This window comes from Pseudorca crassidens, chromosome 16, assembly GCF_039906515.1.
Source record: "Pseudorca crassidens isolate mPseCra1 chromosome 16, mPseCra1.hap1, whole genome shotgun sequence".
Lineage (NCBI taxonomy): Eukaryota > Metazoa > Chordata > Mammalia > Artiodactyla > Delphinidae > Pseudorca > Pseudorca crassidens.
The window spans coordinates 81792232-81813410 of record NC_090311.1 but is presented as its reverse complement, the minus strand read 5'-3'; the positions used below and the strand labels follow the sequence as shown (position 1 = coordinate 81813410).

Below are 21179 nucleotides of genomic sequence, written 5' to 3'. Positions count from 1 at the left end.
TGCCCGTCCATGTGCAGGGCTTCAGACCGGTTCTGGTGCCTAGCAAGAAACCAGAATATTGTTCATTATTAACATTAGAGAAATAGCTCAGCTTAGGAGAATTTGAATTCTAATTTGAATTAATTCAAATTTGAATTCTAATTCAAATTAGGAGAATTTGAATTAATTCAAATTTGAATTCTCCTAATTCAGATTAGGAGAATTTGAATTCAAAAAAGAATTCAGTCATCTCCCCACAGTGCAAATTAAACTCGTATCTTGTCTCGAATGGTAGGCTCTGGACACAGTTTATCTGTTGTTTAAGTATCTTTGTTTATGGTCGTCCAGCACCTGGACGGTGAGAAACATGATGCTGTTTCCAGTGATTTGAATGTCTGATGTGTGGAAGAGGGATGACCTTGTTTCAGGGCGGTGGGAGTGACAGAAGGGACTCGGGCCAGGGTGTAGGACTAACAGGAAGGCAGATTTTGCTTCAGGTGGAGGAAGAGGTGGAGTTGTGTGTGATGAGGGAGACCTTGCTTTTTCCATCATGTTTGTGCGGAGACCCCAGATTGCTCATTTGGGCTACAGGACTGGGGAGAGGGTTGGGCTCTTCCGAAAGATCCCTTGGAAGATGGGGATTCTAGTGTTCCGGCACCTTTCAGATATTATATTCTACTCCCTTCACCCCCTTTCCCCTCTCCTTAAGTAAAAATGCAAATCTCAGGAATTTGAGTTTTAGCTCCTTTTAAATACAGTCCATCCTCCATATTCGCGGATTCTGTATTTGAGAATTCACTTACTTGCTCAGATTTATCGAAGACCAAAGTCAGTGCTCACTGTGCTTTGCTGGTCGTTTGTGGACATGGACAGAATGGCTAAAAATTTGAGCCACCCGACATGCAGTTTCTAGTTGAGGTCTTGTTTCAGCTCAGACTGTAAGCTAGTGTCCGTTTGGACTATTTTTTTTTTCACATCTTTATTGGAGTACAGTTGCATTACAGTGGTGTGTTAGTTTCTGCTGTACAACAAAGCGAATCAGCTATACGTATACATATATCCCCATATCTCCTCCCTCTTGCGTCTCCCTCCCACCCTCCCTATCCCACCCCTCTAGGTGGTCACAGAGCACCGAGCTGATGCCCCTGTGCTATGCAGCTGCTTCCCACCAGCTACCTATTTCACATTTGGTAGTGTATATATGTCCATGCCACTCTCTCACTTTGTCCCAGCTTACCCTTCCCCCTCCTCGTGTCCTCAAGTCCCTTCTCTATGTCTGCGTCTGTATTCCTGTCCTGCCACTAGGTTCATCAGTACCGCTTTTTTAGATTCCGTATATATGCGTTAGCATACGGTATTTGTTTTTTCTCTTTCTGACTTAACTTCACTCTGTATGACAGACTTTACGTCCATCCACTTCACTACAAATAACTCAATTTCTTTCCTTTTTTGGCTGAGTAATATTCCATTGCATATATGTGCCACATCTTCTTTATCCAGTCATCTGTCAGTGGACATTTAGGTTGCTTCCATGTCCTGGCTATTGTAAATAGTGCTGCAATGAACATTGTGGTACATGACTCTTTTTGAATTATGGTTTTCTCTGGGTATATGCCCAGTAGTGGGATTGCTGGGTCGTATGGTAGTTCTATTTTTAGTTTTTCTTTTTTTCTTCTATTTTTAGTTTTTTAAGGAACCTCTATACTGTTCTCCATAGTGGCTGTATCAGTTTACATTCTCACCAACAGTGCAGGAGGGTTCCCTTTTCTCTGGTGGCCTTTTGTTTTTCACATTTGGTAAAAAGTTTTTTTAAAAAAATTGTTTTTATTGGAGTCTAGTTGATTTACAATTTCGTGTTAGTTTCAGGTGAGCAGCGAAGTGATTCCGGTTTTTTCTTTTTTTGGTTTTTTTTGCGGTACGCGGGCCTCTCACTGCTGTGGCCTCTCCCGTTGCGGAGCACAGGCTTTGGACGTGCAGGCTCAGCGGCCATGGCTCACGGGCCCAGCTGCTCCGTGGCATGTGGGATCCTCCCGGACCAGGGCTGAAAAACCATGTCCCCTGCATTGGCAGGCGGATTCTTAACCACTGCACCACCAGGGAAGCCCCGAAATCAGACCTTTTAAATGTTTAAACTTCATGTTTCTTCGTCCCACATTCCTCATTACCCCTCTGATCTCACTTCCTACAATTTCGCCTTTAACCAAGCCTTTCCAGGCCCGGTGGCCTCCTGCTCTGCTTCGCTGAGCCCAGAGCACTGCTGCCCGGAGCCTTTGTGCCAGCTCCTCTCTCTCTTGGAACGTGTTTCTCCCAGAGAGCCTCACGGGTCACTCCCTAACCATGTATATGCATCTTTGCTCAGATGTCACCTTCTCAATGAGATTTTACTGACAATCGCAACCCCACCGTCTGCCAGCATTCCTGACCCCCTGACGTGTTTCGACTTTTTCCTTCTTTCATAACGCTAATCCATTTCTAAGGCTCCATAAAACTTACTTATTATGTTTATATTTTTGCCTTCCTACACGAAATTGTAAAGCTAGAGGGCTAAGAATTTCGTGCCGTTAGCTGCAAGCCCTCAAACAATGCCTGACACTTAGAGTAAATATTTGTTCAATGGCTCGGATCTTGTGCATAAGTACAAGTACAGGTGACGACGGCCAGAGAGAGGAAGGACTTTACACATGGACTGGTGGGGGTGACACCTGAGCCAGGTATGGAAGGGAGAGGTAGGTGTGAGCTGGCAAAGGATGGGAGGAAGCAGGTTTTCAGGGAGCAAGCTTAAATCCACTCATCCATAGGCTAAGAATCTCCCTGCAGAAAATCCCGGGGCCTCCTGTTGAGAAGAGAAATAATTACAAATGAACACGTTGGTGATTCTCAGACAAGTGATGGGATCGTTGAGTCCGCATGCGTGTTAAGTCAGACAGTGCCCTTTTCTGTAATGGAAGGGGTGTGAACCGTAGGACGTCTTTGGTAAAGTCCTTCTTTTCATTCTTGCCACGCCCTCAGGACACGCTGTCGAGTTGAAGTTCATGCTTTTCTTCTCTTGGTCTCTCCTCTAACGTTGGTGTGTTTACTTCCACAATTTTAATGTGGTGTTTTGAACAGGAACCATTTGGTCAGGTCAGGAAATTAGTATTCCTTTTTGTTATGCATTTTTCACACAGGTAAGGGTACAACGTGATGTTTTTGTTTAAAATAACATTCTAACTCTTTTTGTGGATTTTATGCTCCAATTACACTTTTTCTCTGTATAACTTTTTTTGGAGAAACAAATGCATCTGGCATCGAAAAAACGTACATTTGTGGTTCTTTTTTTAAAGGAGAATAAAGTGGTTCAGCTTCGAAATAGTTTCTAAGTGTTCTTAGCTTTAGCAAAATAAGTTTGCGTGAATGCGATTGTAATTTGGTTTTCATTTTTTCCCCCTTCAAACCAACATAGGTAAAATCCTTAAGATTAAAGCTTCAGAAACTTCAAGAAAAAGCGGTTGAGGAAGATGATTATGATAAGGGTGAGTTTTACTTTGCTTATTGATTCTTTCTTCCTTTTTTCCATAATGTCCAATTTCTCTTTCCCTCCTTACTTACCCCTATCCTCCACACCCCAGATGAATCACGTACTCTGTTCTTTTGATCACCTCCACTCAGTAACAGTTGACTATTTTACAACACTGTTATTTTGTGGATTTCGAAGCACTTGATGAGCAATAATCCTTTGGGTCCTAAGTATAACTTTATTGATTGTCCAGAAACACTCTGAGTACTGGCACAATATAAGTTATATTAACTCATCATCTATCTGCCTAAGGTGTGATATACCTAAACGTTATTCACGCATCAGAAAATGTTTGTTGAGCACCTACTGTGTGCTCGGCACTGTGGAAGGAATAGGAGAGTGAGGTGGATACAGTATCTGACCTCGGGATGCCTGTGGGTATGAGCCCTCGTGGAGCTTTCTGACTTCATGGTCTCGGGGACCAGGTGTAGGAGATGGGATGAGCTCAAGAGATGATGCCAGGCTGTGCCAGTGGGCACGAATGTATCCATATGCCCGTGTGGATGGCCTGAAGTAGCCAAGCTGGAAAGGAGAAGTCATAACATGACGACGGAAGAGCTGGTCAGAAGCCCGAAGAAACAGAATGAGACACCCAAACAGGAGTTGGGTCATAGCAGACGAGGGCAGTCATGGCAGCCGAGGGGACGCAGGGTGCGCTGTGTTCAAGGGACAGTCGCAGGTATGGTTGGCTTGGGAAGGATCTTAAGGACGCAGGTGCCGACTGCAATATCTCACACCCATGTCTGCTGGGTCAGGGGAAAAGAGAGGGCCTAAAAGGACTCCCAGCTTCCCCCAGCCTCTCATGAACTTGAGGTGGACTGCCGGTGATAACCAAGCTTAGCACACCGACGTTTGGTCTGGAAATGCTGTAGATCTAAGGGTCCCCAGGAAGCTGGGTAGCCTTGAGGCTTGGTCTTCAACCTCATGGGCCCATATTCTGGTTTCCCAGGGGATTTGTCACAGACCATTAGGAAATGGGGCGCTACAGGAATGGGGTGAGCGACTTCCACAAGGAGGGTGCAAATGCTATTCTAGGAGACATCCGGAGCTCTTGCTGTCTGGAGTCCTCATACACCATTGGGGTGGGGCGTAGAGAGTGATGGGGGTGGGAGGAAGGAGAGGAATTTGGGGATGGAGGCGGAACTCTGTAAACTCTGCCACTTCTCTTTGACAGGCCGTTTCGATTTCAGAATGAGGCCAGATGGAGGGTGAGGGGTGCGGGAGAGGAAGCAGGTCCGAGGCTTGGGGAAGTAGCCCGTTCCCCCCGCCCAGCTGTAGACCAAGAGCAGATGAGCTGTTCCTGGACCAGGGTGCCCTGGGGGCTTCTGTCTCCGGAAGACAATTACACCTCGGTTTTGAGGCTCCCAGCTGTGGCACACGTTTATTTTCTCTTCCACGGGCTGAGTCTTGGTTCCTTTAACAACACGGCTCTCTCTGGAACACACAAAGCTTCTGACACAGGTGGAAAACCACGCCCTCTTTTTCTGATCAAGAAAAACTTGGACATTCTGGGCGTGGTTCTTTCGACGGGCTTCATGAAATGAAGGCCTCACTTCTTTAGTCTTTTCTCCAAATGTCTCTGAAACACCTCAGGGGACGAGGTTGAACGGGACACACCTCACAGGGAAGCTAAAAGAATAAAGGCACCTTCATCCAGTGTTTCTGCCTATCTTTTTTCCTTGTTTGTATGTCACTGGGTACCGAAGGAAAAGTTTTGGGGTAGGCCCAGCATTCTGTACTTTCCCAAGCCTTCCAGGTGATTGGGGTGCACGTTGACATTTGGGCAAACGCTGGTGTAGGACTTTCCTCCATGGAGAATCAGGCCTGTGGTACAGTGGCCAGCTGAGTCTGGCAGGTGGGGTTCAGTCCATGGGCCTTGTCCCTCCTGGTGGAGGTGGCAGTGTATCTAGGCCCTAAGGGGTGAGTAGGATATGCTGGAAGGGCGTTTTACAGAAGGGCCAAGAGCTGGAAGAGCCACCACTGCTCTAAGCCCCCATCCCAAAGTCTGCTCGCCTTGAAAGGAGATTTGAAACGGGCTATTGTCTGAAACGGATCGCTGCAGGGCCCAGTGCATGGGCATGGACTAGCACATAGTAGGTGATCAATAAATTCTCGTAAACTGATCGCTATGGCATTAGGGAAGCTTGGACAGCGTTGAGGTGGAGAGCTTGTTGTCATGAGATTCGTTGAGATAGGATTTGAATACAATTTCCTTTCTCCTCTAGTTTATGCAGGGTTACTAATAAACATTTTCAGAGTTGCTGAGAATTCCTTGCCACTCAGCATTTAGTCTTCGTGTGGGCTCCCTTCTTTTTCTGTTAGCAGCAGCTGTGCAGCTGTGCTCTGTCTCTGGGGACGGCGTCTGCCGGTGTCCATGAGGTTAGCTAGTAGCATCTAGAGGGTGACCTTATCCCCTTGGTTTTTTTTTGCTTTTCTCTCTTTCTTTCTAGATTCACTCATAAAAATGACTTTGTGTTCCGGAGCAAGGAGCCATAAGCCCAGAATAGGAAGTTCTGTGTTTTAGCTCATTAAAGCGCTGGCAGAGTTACCCGCTGATGCCTTGTGGGGAAACCTTCTCAGGCCTCTAATACATCTCTCCCTCACTAGGGAAGGAAGATTAATATTTCCTTATATTCTTGCATAAAACTGTGAGGGCTTGGGAGAAAAAGAATGTTGCTATTTGGTATGTGCTTAGGGTCTTTCTCCTAGAGGCTCAAAATGCTTCAGCACATTACTGCTTATCCCATGTCCACTGGGGGGCAAGGATGAGACCTCAGAGTCCCACAGTGGGAGACACTGCTGTCCAGAGATGGGGGAGGAGCGACCAGGGTCTGTGATGTGCTGGGAGGGAGAAAAGCAGAGCGTGGACCATGATTTTCTTTCTTTCTTTCCCTCCCTCCCTCCCTTCCTTTCTTTCACCTTAAAAAATTTTTTTTAATCTTTTTTTTTTAAACTTTTAATTTTATGTCAGAGTAGAGCCAATTAACAATGTTTTGATAGTCTCAGGTGCACAGCAAAGTGACTTAGCCATACACAAACGTGTATCTAGTCTCCTCCAAACTGCCCTCCCATCCAGGCTGCCACATAACATTGAGCAGAGTTCCCTCTGCTGTGCAGTAGGTCCTTGTTGGTTATCCATTTTATTGAATAAATATAGCAGTATGTGCATGTCAATCCCAAACTCCCTAACTATCCCTTCCCTCCACCCTTCCCTGCTGGTTGCCGTAAATTCATTCTCTAAGTCTGTGATGGACCACGGATTTCAATATGGTTACTGTCCTAGTTGTTCCTGCGTGGATCCGTGGCCTCTCACACGCCCTGGCCTCCCGTGTCCCCCAGTGACCATGTCCGCTACCTGCGTCGCAGAGCTGGCCTTCCTGCTTGTCTGGACTTTGCTTCTTGGAGTGAAGAATGGCCGGCACTGACTTCCTTTCTCTCTCTTTGTCTCAACCAATAGTCATTGTGACAGAATTCTAGCACAATAAAAATGTGAGGCATTGAGAGAAAAATGATCACAGCAGAGGCCACGCATGAAACTGTGCTAGAAAGTGGCCGGTTCTTGTCTAAGTTGCCATCATTTCCTTTTTTTTTCTGAATTCTTTCTTTAGCAAGATTTCTCTATCCACAGTGGCTCTTTGGGGAGTGTGCAGATTATCCAAGCCAACACCCTTTTCTTTCACGGGGACCCCACTCTGAATGTCCTCCCGGGGCTTCCTGAAGTTTAATGCCTTCTCGTCTCAGAACTCAGACGTGACTGAGCACAGCGAAAACCCCCGGATTCCTTTTCACTGCATTTCATCCGAGCCTAGGAAGCAGAAAACAAGCTTGAGTAGAATCTGGTCATTTCTATACCCGCAGGACAGCAGAGTCGGTGGGAGGCGGGTACCATGCTGGGGTCCCCAGAGCAGAAATGTGACTCTCGGCAGCCTGTACTGTTTTTTGTGTTCTGACTTGAAAAGAGCTGCCCTGAACTCCGATGTGAATGTGGGTGCAGCGTCTGTCCGCAGCCTCCTGCCCACACCGTTCCCTCCTCTCCCCACCTCCCAGGGTCTGGAAACATCATCCTTCTGGCATGTTATCCACAGGGCTTACCCTCTGTTGCTCTGAGGGGTGCTTGTAATGTCTCCCCTTGTCCTGGGATGCCAGGGCTTCCATTAAACACACAAACAGAAGCTCAAATCTCAAGTAGGTGTTACTCAACTGATTGCACCCTTATCACTTGTGAAAAATGCCACAAGAAACATCCAAGTCACCATCAACTGAGACCTTGGCCAGTTCCCGGGAGGAGGTGTCACCACCCTCGTTGTCAGGCGAGGCCATGGGAGCTGCTCAGAGAGGACCAGCGTGTGCTCCGGCCGTCCTTCTGCTTTGCCTCCGGCCTCGCTGGGTCTAAAGCATCTTGCATCCCAACGTGGAAAACAGCTCTGTAGGAGCTGTGGGGATAAAACCTAGCTAGGAAGGTTTTGGATTCTGGAAACTCTTATTTATGTGACCACTAGGGAAGGGACGGATGAGGGCTCCACGCTGGGGATGCATCAGGAAAACGGTCCGTGATTTTCTCTAAAACCATTAGGTTATTAGGAGCTGAGCACTCGCGTTAACTCAGTGCTGGTCTCTAGCATCATTCTCACAAGAATGAAAGCTTGTGTGTCTGCCTCCTATTTTAGGTAAAAATTGAAAAGTTGGGAGACAGGCGAAACGTAAAAACAAACGCCGCAGAACGAGCATATGTACAGTATGCCATTTACGTCCCTTGGTTGCATTGTCTTTGGGTCTTTTCCTCTTTACAGGAGAATCTCTGATTCTGTCAGCTAAGGGCGGAGATCTCAGCCAATGGTGGCTTTTAGCATCACCGTGTGTGCAGGTTTGTGTGCTGGCATTTTTCACGCGTGCTAAGGGTGCGCAGTCATGTAACACCTAATGGGATTGGAGCTGGATAAACCCAGAGGGTTTCTCTACATGTGATATCTATCCCTTTCATTTGTAGCAGATTAAAGCATGATTTCAGCGTGATGCCGTTTCTTCCCCGTGTTCCAGCTGGGAGCACACCCCGCTCTTTCTGTGTTGGTGTTAAGTGTGGGATGTTAGACCCCTTGGTGCTCTGGGGGTAGAAGCACAGGGGAGCGGATGTCCCTCTTCGTGACCGCATCACAGGTCTCCAGGTGGCCTCTGCTTTGCTTCCCCAGTCGTGAGGAAATTGGTCTGCCCTGCGAGGGTCACGTGGGGTGTGGTCACGGTCATTATTCGTGATGAAACCTGACAGCTCCAAGTTAGCCGTGCTGCTGAATACCAAACACCAAGACAAAAAAAAAATCTCTTTTTCCTCCTCCTCTGTCTAATTAGTTGGAACTTGGACACACTTTCTTGCGGGCTGAACTGCAGCACTTTTTAAACTGGTGTTAGTAGGTGGTTGTGTTGATAGTGGACACGTCTTCCTCTCTCTCTGTGTACGTGCCTGAGGCTCTGCAGGTGACACCAGTCTCTCAAGCTGGAGAGTCTGTGATGCAGCAGGACGGCAGGCAGGAAGTTCCTCCTGTGCTGAAGCTGCTCCCACAGGTTTTCTGTGTTCCTGCCTCTCTCCCAGAGTGGCTGACAGGCTGGCTGGGATCCCAGGACAACAGGCTCACCTGCGGGAATGCTCCATCTGGGTCCAAGGAGCTCAGCTGCTCTACAGGTGGCCATACAGGACAAGGCAGTGACTTAGATTATCTGGGGCCAACTCACTGGGGTACAGTGATCACCACTCCTGTAAGGGCGTTCAGGACTGTAGAAATGTCAACAATTGCACTTTTTCAAGTGAAATTGAAACTTCAGCTGTTTTCAAGGAGCATTTCCCTTCTGTCTGCCAACTGTGAAGTAGCCAACACACCTGGAAGGGATGTGTCTGTGATTGGGGCCAAAGCCTAAACAGGACTGAATCTTCCCACTACAGTGATTTCAGGTCCAAACTCTGTTTTCAGTACAAATGGTTGACTTTCCTTTAGCAGGAGGAATGTGCTAGTTGCTTGGGCTGCCATAACAAAGCACCACAAGACTGGGCGGCTTAAACAACAGACATTTACTTCTCACAGTTCTAGAGGCCGGAAGTCCAAGATCAAGGTGCGGGCAGGGTTGGTTCCTTCTGAGGCCTCTCTCTTTGGTGTGTAGATGGCCGTCTTCTGCCTGTGTCCTCACATGGTCTTCCCTTTGTATGTGTCTCTGTCCTAATCTCTTCCTCTTATAAGGACACCAGTCATATTAGAGTAAGGCCCACCCTAATGACTTCATTTTATGTAAGACCCTGTCTCTAAATACAGCCACATTCTGAGGTCTTGGAGGTTAGGATTTCAAAATATAAATTTTGGGAGCACACAATTAAGCCCATAATGAGAGACCTAAAGGACTTAGGGCAGAGTTAGATACTAAACACATACAGGTATTTCTACAAACGTTTGAATACTTTGGTTTGACCACTCTGTGGTCACATGTAGACATTTGATAGAAAAGTTTAAAAAAAGGGGAAATTCTGTGAGTTGAGTAAGTGGGTTGACTATTCCTTTCCCTGCGCACAAAGGAGCCTGGCTGTTACTGGCATCTTGTTTTGTCCAAAACTCCACAGCAAGTTAAGAGCAGAGCCTGGCTCTTAAGCCAGTACATCATGTATATCACTCTTTCACACGAACAACTATTTACTGAATATTTGCCAGGTTTTCCAGGCTGTGGTGAACCAACACGTGTGTAAGCGATGACCTCCCCTCAAGGAATGTGAGCTTAGTTGGGATAAACAATATGTATAGAAATATGTGAAAGTTCAGTTAACATTAGAATTGTTTTTTTTTGTTTTGTTTTGTTTTTGCATGAGGACCTCTGCTTTCAAGAGGAAGAGACCCAATTTAAACTAGTGCCAGAAGAAAAGAGGATGGGATGACTGGGGTCAGGGGATCAAGGGTGTTAGGACACTCACTTTTCTCTCTGTTGTTTGACTTATTCTCTCAAAACACTTGTTTCACTTATCTGTTGCTTCATGTGGTAGGCTGAAACATGGACCCCTCTAAAAGACAGCCACATCTTAGTCCCTGGAATTTGTAGGTATTACCTTATTTGGAAAAGGGTTGTTGCAGATATGATTAAGTTAAGGATCTTGAGATGAGGAGATTATCCTGGATTATTTGGGTGGGCCTTAAATGCCATAGCATGTGTCCTAATGAGAGTGAGGCAGAGGGAGATTAGACAAACAGAAGATGAGGAGGTGATGTGACCACAAGCCAAGGAATGCTGGCTGTTGCTGGAAGTTGGAAGAGGCAAAAATAATTTGAAAAAGTACCTAAAAAGATGGACCACTACAGCTTTCAACCATAAAAAAGCCCCGCAAACCCAGAAAACCATGGGGAAGGAGGAGAAGCTAATTTCTAGAGTTACCACATTATGTAATATGTTACCAAATATTTAAATGTCTAATTTTCAACAAAATATCAAAAGGCATACAAAGGAATGGGAATACATGGCCCATTGAAAGAGATAAAATAAATGGACAGAAACCATTCCTGAGGAAGCCCAGGCATTGGATTTGTTAGCTAAAAATTTAAAGCAGTTATCGTAATGATGTCCAAAGAGCTAAAGGAAACATGGACATAGAACTAAAGGAAATCAGAAAAATGATGTACAAACAAAATGAGGATATCAGTAAAGAGATAGATATTACGACAAGGAATGAAATAAATTCTGGAGCGGAAGAGTATAATAAAATGGATATTCACTTGATAGGTTCAACAGAAGAGTTGACCAGGCAGAAGAATGAATCAGCAAACTTGAAGATACAACAATTGAAATTTTTAAGTCTGAGGAGTGGAAAGAAGAAAGAATGGAAAAAATTGAAGGTAGCCCAAGAGACTTCTGTGACATCATCAAGCAGAGCAACATATACCTATGGGAGTCCCAGAAGAAGAAGAGAGAAAAGAGCAGAAGAATATTTGAAAAGATAATGGCTGCACACTTCCTAAATTTGATGAAAGACATGAATCTAAAAATTCAAGAACTAAATGAATTACAAGTAAGATAAACTCAAAGAGACCCACATGGGAACACATTATAATCAAATTGTCAAAAGCCAAAAACAGAATCTTGAAAGCAGCAAGAGAGAAGCAACTCATCACATACAAGTGATCCTCCATAAGACTGACAGCAATTTTCTCATCAGAAACCATGGAAACCAGAAGGCAGTGAGAAGATACATTTAACATGTGGAAAGAAAAAAATTTGTCAATCAGGAATTCTATATCCAGCAAAACTGTTTTTTAAAAAAATGAGGGAGATATTAAGACATTCCCAGATATTAAAAGCTAAAGGGGTTCTTTACCACTAGACCTGCCCTGCAAGAAATGCTAATGTGAATCCTTCAGGTTGCAGTAAAAGGACACTAGACAGTAACTTAAAGCCATATGAAGAAATAAAGAATACAATCATGGCAAATACGTGGGCAAATATAAAAACTAGTATTATTGTATTTTTGGTTTATAACTCCACTTTTTATTTTCTACATGATTTAAAAGACAATGCATAACATCTATAATTTATAAAATTGTAAATTATGTTATTATAAAATTATAAATCTATTTAAAAGGATGTAATTTGTGACAATAATAATGCAGAGGGGGAGCATGGAACCGTATAGGAGCAAAGTTTTTGTAAGCTATTGAAGTTAAGTTGGTATCAATTTGAATCAGATTGTTGTAACTTTAGGATAGTAAATGCAATCCACATGGCAACCACAAAGGACTATCAACAAAATATACACAAAAGAAAATGATAAGTCAAAACAGTTCAGTACTAAAAAATCACCTAAACGTAAAAGAATACAGTAATGGAGGCAATGAGGGACAAAAAGAATATATACAGAAAATAAACAACAATGGCAGAAGTAAGTGCTTCTTTATCAATAATTACATTAAATGTAAATGGAATAAACTTTCTAATAAGAAGGCAGAGACTGGCAGAATGGATACTAAAAAAGTGATCCACCTACATGCTGTCTAAAAGAGACTCACTTTAGACCCAAATGACCCAAAGACAGAAATAGATTGAAGTGAAAAAATGGAAAAGAATATTCCATGCAAATAGTAGCCAAAAGAGAGCTGGAATGTCTACACTATCACACAAAATAGCCTTTAAGTAAAATACTGTTACAAGCGATAAATGAAGCATCATATATTGATAAACGTATTAATTTCTCAAGAAGCGCTAACAAATTTCAACATATATACCCCAAACAAAAGAGCCCCAAAACATATGAAGCAAATATTGACAGAATTGAAGGGAGAAATGGTTCTCCAACCGTTGGAGACTTCAGTATGCCACTGGTGGTTGATGCTGACTGTCTACTGGTACCTGGCTGGGACCATGGCTGGATCATTTACCTGTAGCCTTTCCATGTAGCTGCTTGGCTTCCTTATAGCATAGTGATGGCATCCTGAGAGAGAGAGATCTAGGCAAAAACTATCACTTATTGTGGACAACCTTGGAAGTCGGGTAGTGTTACTACTGTTGCATTCTATTCTTTAGAAGTGAGTCACTAAGGGTGACCCATACTCAAGCACAGGGTCATTAGACTCCATCTGTTGATGGGAGGAGGGTCTAAAGAATTTGTGGGCATCTTTAATTAGTTAATATTTTATTTTAAAATTTTTATTGGAGTATAGTTGCTTTACAATATTGTGTTAGTTTATACTGTACAGCAAAGTGAATCAGCTATACATATATCCACTCTTTTTTTGATTTCCTTCTCATTTAGGTCACCACAGGGCATTGGGTAGAGTTGCCTGTGCTGTACAGTAGGTTCTCACTAGTTATCTATTTTATACATAGTATCAATAGTGTATATATGTCAATCCCAATGTCCCAATTCATCCCACTCCTTGCTTCCCCCATGGGGTCCATACGTTTGTTCTCTACGTCTGTGTCTCTGTTTCTGCTGTGTAAATAAGATCGTCTCTACCAATTTTTTTCAGATTCCACATATATGCGTTAATGTACAATATTTGTTTTTCCTCTTTCTGACTTACTTCACTCTGTATGACTGTCTCTAGGTCCATGCATGTCTCTACAAATGACCCAATTTCATTCCTTTTTATGGCTGAGTAATATTCCATTGTATATATGTACCACATCTTCTTTATCCATTCCTCTGTTGATGGACATTTAGGTTGCTTCCACATCCTGGCTATTGTAAATTTGTGGGCATCTTTTTAAACCACCACAGACTGCCCTCTGTTCTCAGATGCTTTGACATTCTTTCCATGTGCAAAATATACTCATTCCCTCTCAAAACCCCTCAGAGTTCTCATGTATGAAGGCATCAGGCTCAGGCTTGATGAGTACAGGTCTAACTCAGGTACAGGTGCAGGTGAGGCTCCTTAGGTGTGATTCCTTGAGCATGGCTTCTTGAGTTCAGTTTCTCTGGATGATCTGAACACCTGTGCACTAATAAGATAGGCTGTCAGCCCCCATGATCCCAACCTACGATGGTGGGACCGGCATAGGATAACTGCTAAAGATACTTGTTCACAACGGGGCAAGTGGGGGCAGCCAGCAGCCACTGGTGCATAGCAATTCTGAAATCTACCCGTGGTCAGTTCCTTGATTAGGGTTTAGGCCTCCCGCCTGGAAATGATTTTCTAGGCTCTGACCTCCGGGCTCTTGGTTCTATACTCTGAGTCATGCTTCCTTTTCCACGAAAGTAGCCTGCTTCCCACTCATACAGGTTTGGGGGTCCAAATGCCTTTTTTGTTTTTCATTTTGTACTTTCTCTGTTCTTTTCCAACTTGGCATAATTCTTTAAAAATTTTCTTTTAAAAATTTATTTATTTTTGGGTGCTTTTGGGTCTTTGTTGCTGCGTGTGGGCTTTTCCTAGTTGCGGTGAGCCGGGGCTACACTTTTTTGTGGTGCGCAGCCTTCTCATCGATGTGGGTTCTCTTGTTGCGGAGCCTGGGCCTCTAGGCACGCGGGCTTCAGTAGTTGTGGCACGTGGGCTCAGTAGTTGTGGCTCGCAGGCTCTAGAGTGCAGGCTCAGTAGTTGTGGTGCATGGGCTTAGTTGCTCTACGGCATGTGGGATCTTCCTGGACCAGGGCTCGAACTCGTGTCCCCTGCACTGGCAGGTGGATTCTTGACCACTGGGCCGCCAGGGAAGTCCCCGTTTTGGGTTTTATGTGAATCCATTTATAATCTCCATCAGACAAAAACTATACCCACAAATATCTTCAAGATAAGTCTCTTTTTTCAGGCTTCCTTTAAGGCTTGGAGGAGGAGAGGGTAATGCTCCTCAGAAGTCTTAATTGGCTGTTCGACTATTTGAAAAGGTCTGTGATGCGCTACCTTAAATCTTTCTGTGGTCTTAAAAAGGGTTTTACAGTTTATGTCCTTGGCCTCATCTTTTGACCATATTTTCCTGACAGCAGTCTGGATTTGATCTTTGCCTGGAAGCTGTTTCTTAATCTTAGCGTCATTTGTCATCCAGAAAGGCTGGGAATAAGAAATAATTTGAATTTCAAGCCCTGTAAGTTCTGGCTCCTTTATGGTAACGTTATTTCTTTGGCTTATTTCTCTCTTCTTACGTTATACTATGGGGAGTGAGAAGCAGCCAGGTGGTCCCTTGGAAGTTGGTTACAAAATAAATCTAGAACTTAAAAGTTTTCAAATAAAAAAGCCGCTAAACAAGGCACTTTCCGGTTTCCAATAACATTTTCCTTCCTTTCCTTTCCTTCCTCATCAGTAGCCTCCTCGAGATCCTTCATGCTTCTCCTAACCGTCTCTTCAAGGCCCTTCCAACTTCCACGCAGCTCCCCAGCCCCAAACCTATTGCCACGTGTTTGGTTCTTTGTTACAGCAGCACCGATGTGGGACCAAAATCCTTTTCCCGTTATCTGTTGCTGTGTAACGGACTGCCCCCAAGCTTAGGGGCTTATCAGAACGACCACATATATTGTGCTCAAAAAATCTATAATCTGGGGACCTCTGTCGAGATAGCCCTTCTTTGCTCCATTTGGCATGAAGTGGGGCCTGTGATCACGTGAAGGCTCGATTTCAAGTCTGGCCGTTGGTGCTGGCTCTGAACTGGGGCTCAGCAGGGGCTGCGGCTCATGGGGGCTGCTTGGCTTTCTCACAACGTGATGGTGAATGTAGGGAGAGACAGAGAGAGAGAGAGAAAGAGAGGCAGCTGAAGGAAGCTCTGTCATCTTAAAAAAGTTTTTTTTTAATTGAAGTATCAATATAGTTGATTTATAATGCTGTGTTACTTCCAGGTGTGTAGCAAAGTGATTCAGTTTTACGTATATATGTACGTATATATGTGTGTGTATATACGTATTCTTTTTTAGATTTTTTCCTTTATGGGTTACTACAAGATATTGGATACAGTTCCCTGTGCTATACAGTAGGTTCTTGTTGTTTATCTATTTTATATATAACAGTGAGTATCTTAATCCCAAACTCCTAATTTATCCCTCACCCGTCCTTTCCCCTTTGGTAACCATAGGATTGTTTTCTATGTCTGTGAGTCTGTTTCTGAATCAGATCATTTACAATGAGGTATCACCTCACACCGGTTAAAAAGTCTACAAATAATAAATGCTGGAGAGCGTGTGGAGAAAAGGGAACCCCCTACACTGTTGGTGGGAATGTAAATTGGTGTAGCCACTATGGAAAACAGTATGGAGTTTCCTTAAAAAACTAAAAATAGAGTTACCATATGATCCAGCAGTCTCCCTCCTGGGCATATACCCAGAGATTCAAAAAGATACATGCACCCCAATGTTCATAGCAGCACTAGTTACAATAGCCAACATATAGAGGCAACCTAAGTGTCCATCAACAGAGGAATGGATAAAGAAGATGTAGTGTGTGTGCGTGTGTGTGTGTACACACACACACGCACACACATATAGACAATGGAATATTACTCAGCCATGAAAAGGGATGAAATAATGCCATTTGCAGCAACATGGATGGACCTAGAGATTCTATCATCGTTTATGACCTCATCTAAAAAATTATGTGGTGTCAATTCTGCTACATCCTATTCATTTGAAGCAAGTGACTAAAGTTAGCTCACCTTCAAGGGGAGAGGAAGTAGACCACTTTTCGTTGGAGGTATGTTTTAAAATGATCACACCACTTCATTCCATGTGGCAATTCAAAGCTTTTGTGCTAACAGGACCATGACTAGAGGAGGATGGGAACCTCCCTCCTTGGATCCAGTACAAAAACTTTCAGGGAGAGCTTGGGTTAGGTGCCAACTTCTTTTGGACCACTTACTGCAGCTAAAGTGGCGAGGTACCGCCGTTAGCCAAGCATGTTTACCTGTCTGTGTCTGTGATGAGGTGGGGCTCATCTGTTACAAGAAGATGAGGTTGCCGAGCAGGTAAAAATAGTATCCAGGACACTTAATGCTGAGTGAAACGCACACACATGAAGGTAACTAAGAATGATTGCGGGGCTTCCCTGGTGGCGCAGTGGATAAGAATCCACCTGCCAATGCAGGGGAAATGGGTTCAAGCCCTGATCCCGGAAGATCCCACATGCCACAGAGCCGCTAAGCCGTGTGCCACAACTACAGAGCCTGTGCTCTAGAGCACGCAAGCCACAGCTACTGAGCCCATGCGCCGCAACTACTGAAGCCCGCATGCCTAGAGCCCGGTATCTGCGACAAGAGGAACCACCGGAATGAGAAGCCTGTGCGCTGCAGTGAAGAGTAGCCCCCGCTCGCCGCAACTAGAGAAAGCCCACGCGCAGCAATGAAGACCCAGTGCAGCCTAAAATAAATAAATAAAATAAACAAACAAATAAATAATTAAATAAAAAGAATGATTCAGAGCAACATGAATTTCAAAATGAGGGATGTTAACAACATGCAAGGCGATTACGATGAAAACACTCACCAGAGTTCATTCATTTCGTCAGGAAGCGTCCATTGGATGCCCACCTTTTCCCAGCACTGCTGGATGGTGGGGAGTGGGTTGGATTACACACAGTCCTTCCGCAAACCTGCTCTCACAGATTGCCTCTTATTAGAGATTTTCCGGAGACTTTTGTCCTAATCCTCCCAGGGAAGCAAGGTAACCTTTGATTTGTCTCTGACTGTGGCAGCATCTAGGGGGGCTTTGTGTGTTTGACTCGGGGCCAGTTCAGTCCATCAGCAGGTTACTTTATATATATGTATAAGGTGGGACTGATTGGCTCACATCCTGTCACTGAATTGATAGATGGGTGAATTCACTTGGCAGGATCAACTCTTCTATTTCTACATGAAGTGACAATCAGAAATAATTTACTCTTTTTTTTTAACATCTTTATTGGAGTATAATTGCTTTACGATGTTGTGTTAGTTTCTGCTGTATAGAAATAATTTACTCTTACTCAACCTGGGAGAGTCAGTAGTTAAAAACACCTTCGGGAGCTGTGAAAAATTTATCGAGTGTTTATTTACATATTTAGTTTCAATTCTGTATATTTTTAGTTGAGGTGTAATTTACTTACAGTGAGCTGTGAAGTGTTTACTCACCAGCTCAGCAGGCAGAATGGAGAGTCCTGGAAGTGGGCGAGGAGACCCAGGGTCAGTGTGGTGGTGCCCTTTCGTCCTGTCATCTGTCCTTGGGCACCAGCTTGCTCCTGGATAAACTAGGAATCGCACAGGGATTACCCTGTGCTGCTGTGTGGGTGGAAGGTTAACCACGATCATGGTTAATGTGGGTATGTGGGGTGCCTGGTACACAGGTATTGATGGATTGCTCGTTCCCTTTTCTTTCTTTGCCCACCCTTCACCTTCATCCCGCGTACCTGGGTACCACGTGTTGGAAACTGCGGTGTAGGGTGTGGCTGCTTCTGAATAACCTCTCTGCCAGCAGTTAGCATCAGTAGCACGCAGAAAATAAGATAGAATCATGTGGCTTATTTTCTGTTTGGCAATTAGCAGCTTATTTGCATAGAGCCTGATTTCTTTCAAGCTGCCCCAAAAAATTCGGAAATGAGGTAAAGCAATATATAATAAAACTTGCAAATTATAATGAGGGATTAGAGCCTGACTACTCTTCACGTCTTCCTGTGGCAAACTGCTTTTCTTCCCTGCAGTCTGAATTTCGTGATCTCGAGTCTCTCGTTCTCTGCCTCATTCTCTGTTGCATGACACTGGATGACACTGAGAAAACGAAATTGAATGTCTGCTTGGGCTTTGAAAGAATTGCTTTTCCTGGTTTTGAGTGTGCATGGAAAAAGATGGAAAAGGAAGAAAATGAGACATACATGGAGGGCTAAAGACAAGGATGAAGACGAAGAGATTGACGAAAGGTTGGTTCTCTGTTCTGGTCCTTTTTCTGCTGTTTTGTGACCTGTACCCTCATGGGCAGAGAGGGTGAAGGTGCAGGTCCCAGACAATGATTTAATCCATTTAACACAGTCATTTGTAAACACGGTGTCCATTTCCTCTGCATAACGGCAATGATATGGTGCCCCTGCTTCTTCATGGCTTCTTGCACGGGGTGATGCATCGTTGGACAGACACTTTTTTTTTTTTTTAATAAACTGCCCAGGCACTTAATTAAATCTTGCATTCCCTCTAATAAAAAATTGACAGCAAATATACTACTAACGCATGGTGGGTGACAGAGACACACCAGAAGAAAACAAGTGGGGATTCCCCCCGGATTTCGCAAGCTCTGCAGCCCACCTTCTGCTGCTCTCTTTGCTACTGCTCCCACATCCATGAGGACTGAAAGCACGGTGTGAAGGCATCAGCGGCTCTGGAGGCCTGTCTTTGGGAGATTAATTGTGACCCACTTAAAAAAACAGTTATCTAGGGAAATTTGAATACGTTTTCTATAAGACATGGAAACAAAAACCTTTATGGTAGATAAATAGTGGAAGGTTTACCAAGGTCTTCAGTTGGAAGGAGTCGGACACTCTGCAGAAGGAAAGGACGTCTCTTGGCTTGTGGGTGGAAAGGTGGAGGAGGAGTTATTCACCTCTGCTCAGGTGCTGGCTGCTGGGCGCCACAACCCAGAGTCTTGACACCGTTTGGAACCAGTTCCCGCGCTGCCTCTGCCTCACTGAGCCTCACATTAGTGTGTGTCCAGTGGCCAAAGGGTCATTGGCCATTGGGTCATCAGCCACTGGGTCATTGCCCTTTTGGTCTTGTTTGTCAAGGAGGAAAGGAAGACCAAGTGGGTCGAGGTGGCAAGGCATGTATTCGGAGCAGGGACTGAATGGGGTCATAAAATAAAGCAGCGAAGAGAGAGACGACCTCGGCCATCAGTCTCCAAACCCACGAACTGAACACCTTTCCGTTGCGTGTTCTATCAGCACGTTCATCAGACAGTTCTGTCACCTCCTAACGTCAGTTGCCTCCTGAGAATGGTTTTCATCGTACATCAGTCTTCTGACGGTCAAACGTCTCTAAATGATAAGAAACTGGACCCGAATTTGTGGCATCACTTCCGCCTCCAGTACGACTGTATAAAATGTCCAACCTGAGATCCAAAGACTACATTTCCCGCCACCCCTCCCCGTATAAAGTCCTGAACTCCGTTAGGTCTCAGCCCAGCTCTTCTTGCTGCATTTCCTCCTGCAGCGAATGGCAGCTCGAGCAAGAAAAACTGGGAGCCGTGCCGGATTCTCACGTTTCCTTGGACGTTGAGCCACTCCATCTCTTGGGTTTCATCTCCTGAAGGTCTCTTCCTTCTGTCCTTAGATCCATCCGTTTTCGCCTGGACTCACACACTAGTCCCTCCAGGGTCCCTGCTTCCCTCCCCACCCTTCTCCAATTTGGCTTTCACTGCAGCCAGCCGTCCTTCTCCAGTGCCTAGGGGACCACTTTCCCTTTCCCCTCTGTCCATGACTGACGTTCTCAAGACGAATGTTAAGCTCGGCCTCGGGTAACACCTTCTCGCTCTGGCCACTGCCTGGCCTACTGATTTCATTTCTCACCACTCCTTTTCCATCCAGCCTAACTCCCGTACGGGAGGCGGGTGCCTTTTCCCGTATGGTTTTTCACCTCTGCCTGCACCTGCTACTCCCTTCTCCATCTTAGATCCTACTAGGCCATCAGGACTTGGTTTCGGGGTCCCTTCTTCTGGGTGCTCTGCCCATTTCCCTAGCCTCGTATACATTAAATTTATTTATTTTGATTTATTGGCAGCGCCGGGGCTTAGTTGTGGTGTTTGGGATCTTTGCTGCGGCAGGCAGGATCTGTAGCTGCGCCATGTGGGATCTAGTTCCCTGACCAGGGATCGAACCCGGGCCCCCTGCGTTGGGAGCACGGGGTCTTACCCACTGGACCACAACGGAAGTCCCATATTATGTTTTAATGTAGCCGTTGGCTGTGCCCTTGCCTGAACTGTAGGCTGCCTGCGGGGAGAGACAGAGACCCTCTCTCATTTTAGCCTTTATCCCCAGCACCTAGCATCGTGCCTGGTCAAAGTAGACTCTCAAGAAATGGTTGTTGGATGAACAAATGAACGTTTAAGATACATCTTATCTATGAACGATGATGAGCAGTGTTAGTTACCGTGTTATTAATAGTTGATAATTCTAACAATTGAATCATAAAGTATTGGTGCCTTTCAGGTCAGCCTCGTTAAAAACCTGACAATTTGTAGCTGTATGAGCTTGGACAAATTACC

The 21179-nt window shown here is 44.8% G+C and overlaps 1 protein-coding gene across 4 annotated transcripts in view; it reads left to right on the top strand.

Moving 5' to 3' along the window:
• The window catches only part of DISC1 (DISC1 scaffold protein), a 347388-nt gene that overhangs the window by 58784 nt on the left and 267425 nt on the right, over positions 1-21179 (top strand). For all 4 annotated transcript variants that reach the window (XM_067711093.1, XM_067711094.1, XM_067711096.1 and 1 more), the window contains exon 3: positions 3422-3491. In XM_067711093.1, coding sequence (XP_067567194.1) covers positions 3422-3491 — 70 coding nt within the window. The remainder of the gene's footprint in view (positions 1-3421; positions 3492-21179) is intronic.